A 10,204-nucleotide genomic window follows, 5' to 3' on the forward strand; every position below is an offset into this window, starting at 1 on the left:
TTAACCATCCTGCTCCACTGCCTTGTTTTCAAGGTGGTTTGTTGGGGTTTTTTTTGTTAAGCCGAAAACCACAAACCAATCAGCAAGTGACCTCTGACCCCAATGTCATGAGAAGGCTACAAGCTGAGCAAGGCTGAGAAGTTGGACACAACTATCCAAAAGTTGTTCAATCATTATTCATAAAGGGTTTGATATAAAGAATAAGATAATAGAATGTTGCCACATAGAAGTCTTGAAAAACAGTGCTCATAGTCTGGTGTGGGAATGCTCTGTTTCCATAGTGTGTTTTCATCCAGTTAATGATGCCTCTTTGGGGGATGGTACGTGACAATGACCATTCCTTCCCCAAGAGGAGTGGATCACATCCCTTCAGGGATTTAGTGCTGCCGCTGGCTGGGATTTCTGGAGAACTGGAAAGTCACTATGGCTGCTGCATCCTTCGAGCTTTCTGTCTGGGGAGAATATTTATTTCACAGAATCATCGAATTTTTGGGGTTGGAAGAGACCTTACAGATCATGTAGTTCCAACCTTTCTGCCATGGGCATGGACACCTTCCACTAGATCAGGAAAAGCAAAAGTAAAATCCAAAAACACTGAAGTTAACTGAAATAGCTCACTTTCTTTCTTCTTTTGTGGTTTTTTTTTTTTTGCTTTCTTTTAAATGGAAGTACAGATTTTCTGACACAACTGGCGGTTTTCAACATAAAAATCTGGACAAGAACACTTAACATGACCCCAATGGGTCAGACAAGAATGTAGGGATATGCCATGAAAAGCTGTGCTCAACAGAAGTGCTCAGTTAGGCAACTACAGTTTCACCAGTACTGTAAGGATTTTTAAAGTAGCTGAAAAACTACAGCTGGGAATAAAAAAGTCACAGATGATGAAAGCGTGTTGTTCAGCAAACCATCTCACAAGTGACTTCCATCTAACTCAGTGCAAAAATTAACAGCAAAACCAGTGAAAAAGTAATACAGGGAATATATAACTAGGAAATCTAGTATTTCTTTTTAAGTCTAAAGGGATAAATAAAATGGAAAGTGTGGTTATAGTCTGAAAAGTATAAAACATGGATAATCTTCATTCATTGTACGACGTTATTATACTAAAACAGTTCAGGAGAAGAACAAGTGTGGGCTGAGAAAACCAGTTCACTGCTCTTTGCCTGTTCATCAACATCCATGCACCATCACCCTCTTTGCACCGGGATGCAATGATCCAAAAGTCAGAAAGCAATGGTTTTCGGATTTGACACCCTAAGCTGAAATGCCAGGTGAGCAACATGGGGGGAAAAAACCTCAACAAAGCAAACCAAAATCCTTGTCTTTCAGCCTATTTAGCCAGGGAATTGGCATGGAAGCTCATTTCCAGCTACTTTTCCAATTATAACCACACTTCCAAGTGCTACAGGGATGTGTTCATACTCTACAAGAAAGGGAGAGGTTTGAGACACTGTGAAGACAGAGGTTCCTCATGCTAACTACATCTCAAAAGCAGCTTTCAACAAGAAAAACTAAAACATACCAGGCAGCATTCAGAGAAGGATTTTTTAGGAGGCCGTGCAGGAGGGGGTGGTCCCTGATCCCACTCCCAGAAGGCCATTGAGTTCTGACGAAGCAAAAGCTCCTCCGATGGCTAAGAGGAGGCAGATGCCCCAATGGCAGAACAGCCAGAAAGAAAGAGGAGACAAAGCAAAAGAAGCATGCATATGATCCACAGCCAAAAAAAGAAGAAAGTAAATACATGACAAAGTATTGAAGGGGCTCTGCAGAGATATACACGAGGTACTGTTTAAAATATACTTGCAAAGCCATGTTAGCAAAAATAGCAACAAACATGAACGAGTGCTGTTTTGCTGTGTTGCCATGAACCATCATTCAGACCTACAGTTGAAGAGTCCACTCATCCACTCAGGTTCTTTCAGAGGGCAAACTCCAACACTGGCCAACAGAATTCAGCAAGATTTACCACAAAACAACATGAGTGTTTTATTTTTGCTAGTGACATACGAAAGAAGCACATGGACATCAATGGAAAATATTTAATGAAGGATGAGAAACTAAAAAGATGGGGAAGAAATACATGTATGTGACTGACATTTACAAGATGCATGGGAGTTTCCAAGCTTTAGGCATAAAAACGCCCCAAAGTCTTAACCTTTCAAATAGTCTTACTCATGTCAGGAATCTACGTAACAGAAAGACAAAAAAATAGTTTAAAAAACCAGGAAGAGCCCTGCTTTCTACAGCACTGACATTTATGCAAGGACTTGACTTTTCCAGAGACCTCCACCCTGGCCAGAGCTTGGCAGCTGCACTCAGGAGGGCACCAGGGCTCTGCTGTCTGCAGGCAGTACCACCACCAGGGGCTAAATCAGCAAACAAGCCATTTTCCTGATGACAATGGGGTTGTCCCGTTCCAAAATAATAAAAGCACTTTATGTTGTGTGCTTTGCAGCATCTAAATGGTGACAGAGACCCAACCAAACCTTAGAGTAGCCACAAAACTGCCTGAAGTAATAAGCACATTGTTTGTATAAATCTCCACCTCCTGGATCACAGCTTGTACCACCTACCTCCCTCAAATCGTTGTCCAGCCCCATGTGCTCCGAGTGCTGCCGCAGCCGGTCCTTCCTCCGCTGCGTGGTGGTGCTGCGGTTGGCCCAGCGGCTGCCAAGTCAGAGAGAAGGAAGACACACATGAGTAGAAAAAAATCAGGGGGAAAATCCTGGGTCGGGAGCCAAAGGACATCCAACAAGTCAGCAGCAGGAGAAGTGAAAGCCCAAACTTGGATCTTGCAGTAGACACGGGTGCAACCTGGCTCCTGACCTCCTCATGGAAAACCACTTGGCAGGCAAGAGTCCAGCACACAGCTAAGGCAGCCCACTGCCTGCCAGGGTCTGCAGGGAGACCTCCTGCTACGAAAAATGCAGGTCATGCCACAACATTGCTGCCACCACTAGGTAAATCACTGTACTTAGTCACCCAACACCACGGCTGTGTTTGGTGAAGTTTGATAAAAAAGATGTCTGTGGGAACAAACAAAATACGACGACGTACTTTGAGCAGCAACTTTAAGATTTCCTCTTTTGTAAGAAGTGGTACTTCTCCTTTCTGTGGTACTTCCAGGCATTATGTGAGAGAAACTGCTCACTGTAATAGTACCTGCTCTAATATTGGGTGCACCCTATGTCTCAAGGCCATAAAAAATACTGATTAATCATGTTGCTATCTTCACCACATCTTTTTTTTTTGCACTGGGTTTCTAAATACCACAGAAAGCCTTTTTTCGCCTCCTGCATTTTCAGATATGTCCAGTTGAATTTTTTCTCATCAGAAGCTGCTGCCTGAAACCAGCCACTTGATAACCAGGTTTGAAACTGAACAACCTTGAAGATCCCAAGTGTCCAAATTCCTTTACGCAAGATAGTATAATAAAACACGAACCAAGATAATTCTGTCCCAAGGAATTTCTATCCTGTTTGTAGCCTGAAAATCCATGAAAACAAAAATGCTCAACTGGTACAGAGAAAGAAAAGCTAATGCATTATTTATTAAAAAAAGCTGAAATAACATTTGCCAAGCAACCTATCAAGCATTAAAAACAAGTATCTTCATGCAGGTAAAGGCTGTATCTTCAGAATTATATTACTTACTGTGGTTGTATTTATTAAAATTAAAAATAACTTTCAAGTACAGTAAAAAAAAAAAAGCCTTTAAGTGTATAGCCTTTCAGACACTTCATGAGGTCATTTGTTCTGCCTCTGTCCTGCACTCAGAAGATAAAAGAGCAAAATCAAGGCAAAACAGAACACAAAGCCTGCTCAGAGCAGTGCTCCAGCTCTGGTGCCTGGTGGGATGCATGAATAAGGATCTACCTACAGGAGGAAACTGACTGGAAGAATTTGAGGGGATAACCTAGTTCTGGAAGGAAAAAAAAAAAGGCAAGACAAACAAGATAACAAGAACCCACATTCCCCAACCTTAGCACCTGAGTCAAAGGGACCCTCCAAAACCCATGTCCACCCTGGCCCCTCTACTCCAGACTGAAGTGTCCATGCTGGGCACCATACCAGAACAACTGCTCTGAAATGTTTTTTTCTAGAGCAGCTGTGATCAACAGGGAGAGCCCCTGGGAATGCAGTTCTCTGCCTTTGATAGATATATACAGAGGGAAACCAGGCAATGCCAACACCAAAGTGTGGAGCCTCTCCACACAGGTGGTATTAGCGAGGACAGTAGTCTCCAGGTCCCAAATCCATCTATTTCTGTGTGCACCCCAGACAGGAGCTTACACAGATAAGATCTGGGATCTGAACTGTTCAGGCAAGAAGTTTCAGCAGGCAACACGTAGGCAGATGCATGTCTGGGGAAGGAAACTCCTGCACAGAGCTGTACTTGGGTTCTGACAGCAATCCACTAGGGATGTACAGAGAGGGTAACCTGACCCAAGAGAAGTGCAGGGATGTCACCTCTGGTAACCAAACCCTCCTGCTTCCAGAGAGAAGGACTTTGCATACATGTACCTAACTATCTCCACCAGTTCCTCCAGTGGGTCAACCAAAGATGAAATTTGGCTAACCACACAGATAACAAAGGGAAAAAAATGTCGCAGGGACTGTAGTTTTTACAGTCAACTTGAAGTCCCATCTTACCTCCCAATCAACATCAAGAAAAGAAGTACAAAGGAAGAAATCTGGGTCTGCATGTAATTATGGTTGCTCACCTCACTATCCCGTATGACAAGAAATTTATTTTTAAAGCAATGTAGCCTCAAGTCCCTGGTAACTATCAGACAGCCCAATGAGTGTCTGCACAGCAAGTGGTGAGATCTTCTCAGAGGAATACATTACTGACAGAAGTGTCTTTGCACCTCCGCAGAAGTCTTAAAAATATACAGCCTCTGAGTTTAATAAGTCATCATTTTAAAATATTTTTTTCAGAAGCAACATCTCATTAGATTAAGGAGGGGAGAGGGAGGCGAAATAAACCCCAACATTTTAATTATCTCAACAAGTAGAAATGTAGCAGAAAAACACTCCCTGGAACAGGATAGCAGACATAAAAGTGATTTTAGCTACCTGGCTCTGGAGACCTTCGATTTATTGCAAGCTAGTACCACGCTTATGTTTCACACAACAGAATGCCAATAACACACTGGAAAGTTAAGTTATAGATCAAATATTACCCAGATCATATTTCTCTGCCCCAGTTTATGTGGTATTTTCTGAATTCTAAACAGAGCTTGAGTCCTTCTCCAGCTGCATTTCTGCAGATACTGGAAGATGAAAGAATTGCTAGAAGTGTCCTTTGAGGGAACACACCTCACCACAGCTGAAGCAGAATGAAACCCACAGAAGTAAAACAAGTGCATGTACAAGTAATACACCACCATTAAAGCATTTTGAGTTAATTCTGGTGCTGTACTTCATCTGGGAGAAGGCACAGACCATTCTCCATGTTATTAATCAGAACTATTTGAACATTTTAAGCATGCAAATGTAAAGATTATTGGGTGCTTATGAAAAAAAGACTGCTGCTCATTAGCTGCAGCAATTACACACGCAGTGACCTGCACATTCCCTCTTCCCTAACCTCTAAGCTGAGGAAGAGGAGCTGTTGAGTCGCTGGGTGAGGTCTGTGCATTCGGATGCTGCTCTGAATCTCTCAGGGAGACTTTGTGAAGATCCAACAGCAGATAAGCAGGATTAAGCAGCTAAATCTTTTAAAGCCTTCTCTCTACTGGAACACAGTTTTCCCAAAACAACACCTCAGTATTAAAATAACCATTCCCTGCCCTCTCATCAGAAATGATTGCATTTTAAATTACTCTTCCTCTCCCTTCGATCACTTGGAGTGATTTTAAGGAGGATAAAAGCTCATGTCAGTGGCCACACCAGTTCCCTTGGGCTGCTGAAATCCCATGCAGGTGCCTCTCCCGGCCCTGCCATATTCACACCTCAGCCCAAGTGCTGCTAAAGCAGTGAGGAAAGCTCGGCTCTCACCAGCAAACACCTGCTTGTTTTGTTGTCAGCCCTTAGTCCTGGGCTTCTCAGATAAACCACTAGTGCCTATGTCCTTGTATAACCTGTGGAAATGAAGCCCTCTTGGCTGGTCCTTGCCTAGGAGGGAGAAGCCCCAAGCTGCCTGGCACCTGTGAGAGCACACAGCACTGCTGCTCAGCCTGCATACTGCCCAAGTACTCCCTGATCCAAAAAATGCTCTCTCCTCTGTATTTTTTCTGCTAGAGCCCTGAGCAGGGACTACTGGCATGTTTCATTCATTCCTCACAGCAGAGGCATTGCTACAAGCACCAGGTCTCTGGGGATGAAACAGATGCAGCTCAGGCACAGTGTTGTATGAAGCCCAGGAACAAGCTGCCTACATAGAGAAGTGAGAAAAGACTTGTTTCAGTATGCCTGCCTGTATCTAACTCCCATGGCCACAGATGAATGCTCCTCACCTCCAGGGACTGTGAAAAAGCAGTGATATTTTCATCGAGAAATGAAGGCACCTCCAACTAAGACCCTTGTAACACGAAGGCAGTGAAGTCAGTATTGTTTTATACCAAATTAGACCCAACAAGCATAGGCACAGGTTTGCAGAGGTTGGAGGAAATGTAATAGTGACACTTGCAAAAGATGATACTTAACCTGTGATGCTTAGTTTCAACAATAAAGGTGGTAAGGTAGTCAGCATCAAAGCTAAACTGTCAGAAACAATCTAGCAAAACAGCTGCCTCACACCAGGGACTGGCCACACTGTACATCTTTCTCTCTTTTTCCTACCTTTTTCACCTGCCCCCCTTTTTAAAGCTCCATGGATACATGAAGAAATTATGTCTACCCAAAGCTAATATGGGTGTAACAGCTATATATATGTACTGCAATACATGAAAATACTGCTAGAGTACTTCATTCACAGATGGATTTAAGCAATATCACCATGAAAATCACTATAGTAATTTACTGTCTATTTACAGTGATAACAGAGAGAAGAAATGAGACAAATGCACTCATCTATAGGAGAGAAGCTAAATCTCCTCATATAAACCATCTCACGAGGCAGACTGCTATTTAGGTCTGCAAATCATGGCAGTACTCATTCCACCCACATACATCAAAGGAGTTAAATGACTGTTTCTGTATTTACAAATTAGTACACAGCTGTACTACACCCTCCATCAAATCCCCCTAAAGCATGCACACATTAAATACACACAGACTGCACATGCAAACTGCTTAGGTTCAGATGGAGTTTCTGTGGGGCTACACAGAGATTGAGTCAAACACATGTCAGAACAAACAAGTTAAAAGGAAGGTTGAAACTGAGCTCCACCTGATCATGGATGGGCTGACAGAGGAGTGGATCCACACTGTGAATCTGCTCCACACACTGCTCTGTGGTGAGGAAGACAAAGGCTCAGATAAAGACTAATACACCTTTTCCATCTCTGCTGTAGGGTGGAATAGGAAAGCTTTGGAACTGCTGATGAGGTGGACAAAAATGAACAAAATGCCTTAATGAGAGTGGTGTTGCACTGACAGGCTGTCTCACCAGTTTATATGAAAAGAAGTGATTTAAAGGGTGGCACCCACAACTGCTGTCCTCTGCAAGGAACAGTGGCAGTGATTTGCCAGCATCACCTTTTAAGGCCCAAGGAACCGCTGTCCTAAGTGGTATTTAATTTGCAAAGTCCCTTGAGACAGCAGCACTGTCCAGGGAAGAGCAAACAGAACAGAGGATGCAAGGATTTCACACACATTTTGTCCTGTAAATGTTAATTCTGCACTGCAATGTTAAAATGATATATTAACTCAAAGAAGTTAATTGCACTCTTACCACCTTGCACCAGTTGAGCAGAGGATCAGCAGTTCAGGAACTTTGCCATGGGGTTCCAAGTCCCCGTAGCACATACTTCCTATATCAGAAACCATTTTTAAGCACAGACAGTCACACTTTATTCTTAAAAATGAATGTACTTGAATACAAGTGGTTAATATTTTCATTGCACCTGTCAGTGGTTTGCTATATTAGGTTATGTAATGTGTAATGACTGTTTGTTTCAGATTTTCATACGTAAAAGGTGAGCTTTTACGACTCACAAAGTTTAAATAACATCAGCATTGCTGACTCATTTCAAACTCTTTTTGATGCGCTGCAGAAATGCTACTCTATACTACTTGAAACTGCAATTGTTTGACTTGAGTAAAAAAACAAAGGCTTAAATGAAAGACAGACAGCCTTGAAACAGTACCCAGCAGACAGGGAGGTGGTAAAACATTATATAATATGAAGCACACAGTAAAAGAGAAAGACCATTTCCCCCCCAAAAAATAATTGGATTAAACCCAGAACAAATTCTGTCATCATATAGAGATTCAGCAACCCCTTCGCATTATAAACATGTTATATTTATATTAAAACCATTAACCAATGTTAAGTGTTCATAACAAGCAAACAGTAGGCCTATTTAAAAGTGAGAACCAGAGCACCAGCCTGAAGTAGGGGCCAGTGACAGAGGCCACAGGACAGAGGCCACAAAGTCATGCCATAAACTGAAGCACAAAAATGGACTGATTTCATACACTCCTAATGCATGATTTTTACAAATACTGACAAAGTGGTGAGATCAGCAAAACAGAGCTCAGGAACAAATGCCTGGAGAAAGCAAAGAATTCTGAAATCTGCTTCATGGGTAAGAGCAACACATCCCTCAGCTAAAGCCTGAGGTTAAGAGGCCATGTACAGCAGGATTTGTGCCTGAAGACTTGGACTGTGCCCTCCTTTGGGAATTGCTGCAGGTCAGGTAGGACACAGGAGACAGACAAAAGCATGAAGCTCATAGGAAGCTCAGATACAACTGAGAGGGCTCAGGAGAGACAAGTGGCCAGGGCAGGAAAGAGGCTGGTCAGGGAAGTAAGCAAGGAGGAAAGTGAGGCTCACAAAGAAGTCTGTAAAAACAGGGCTAAACAAAGAGAAAGGCAAAAAAGAGTAATTTAAGCCATTGTGTCAAAGTGCAAAAAAAAGCAAAACCTTTATTTGAAAACCAATAGAAATAAGAAAAACATCAGTTCAGTTGTTCTTTGCAGGCATTCACTACAAATCACCAGAATGCAAATATATTCTGATGCTTGGTGTGCAATCACTGTTTTCTTCTCCAATATTTAATCTCATTTATCAAGCTTCTTAGTACAAATTAAGTTACAAGGTAATCAATTAGACTTAAAACACAGCTTGTTTCATTGTTTTAATTTTGCACTGTAAGCATATTCCCCCTAATTTAACAATTAGCTAATCAAAAACCATGAAGTGTTTATGTAGCTTAGCTTTTTGTCATTCAAATTCCACTCCTGGATCATTGCAGATGCATCAGCCAGTGGAGTCCCAGCTACAAATTTAAAAGCCTGGCAGAAAAATGCATGCAGAGAAGGAAGAGGGGAACACGTAGAAACCACAGTGTGGTGCTGAGGCTTGAGAAAGGAAATGAGGACTCCGGAAACCATGGCTCTTTTCCAGAATAACAGACAGACTGCCTAAGGGATTGCAGCCTGTTTTCTCCTGGGATGCTTTCTAGGAGGACTTCTGCAGAAGCCACTGCTTTACAGGGTTAGAGCAGTGTGGAAGGGATGCTTTTGTACCCAGAGGAAGCTGCAGCTGCTCTCTGTGGATTCAGAAGGTCTTCCCATGATGTGGGGGATGTACCAAAGGCAGTGAGAGCAGAGGGAGTCCCTCAAGTGGGACACTGCTGTCTGATGGGAAAGAGCACAGAACTGGGTGGGGTGGTTTTGATTTGAGTTTTTTGTAAAATTGCTGTTAGCTGGGATGAATTGCTCTTTTCTTTACAGAAAAGCAGTATTTCCTTTAATTTATAGAAATAATTTGCACACAACAGTTATAAATTTTTGCTTAAGTTTAGATCTCCATATTCTGCAGTTAATGTCTTTTCCATGTTCTGGTGGTCTTGATCAAAAAGATGATTAGGAGAACTGTATACCTGGAAGCCTGTTCTCCAGTTTTATGGAGCTGGGGGATTGGGGTGGGGTGTTTTGTTTGTTTGGGCTTTTTGGTGGTTTTGTGGGTTTTTTTAATGATTTGCTTGTTTTAAATCTTTTAATTTCTTTTCAGTAAATTGGAGTTTGGAGTTGTTTTCAATGAAGTTCTTGCTTAGCTGAGCAAGTCAGCATTTCCACACAACAGCACA

At 42.3% G+C, this 10,204-nt stretch overlaps 1 protein-coding gene across 1 annotated transcript in view; it reads right to left on the reverse strand.

Annotated features, from left to right (window-relative positions):
• The window catches only part of DENND5B (DENN/MADD domain containing 5B), a gene marked incomplete at its 5' end in the record, with an annotated part of 48,627 nt that overhangs the window by 10,253 nt on the left and 28,170 nt on the right, over positions 1-10,204 (reverse strand). Inside the window, 1 exon segment of the mRNA XM_009080344.1 lies at positions 2,577-2,670. Coding sequence (XP_009078592.1) covers positions 2,577-2,670 — 94 coding nt within the window.

Source organism: Acanthisitta chloris, unplaced genomic scaffold, assembly GCF_000695815.1.
Source record: "Acanthisitta chloris isolate BGI_N310 unplaced genomic scaffold, ASM69581v1 scaffold21188, whole genome shotgun sequence".
Taxonomy (NCBI): domain Eukaryota; kingdom Metazoa; phylum Chordata; class Aves; order Passeriformes; family Acanthisittidae; genus Acanthisitta; species Acanthisitta chloris.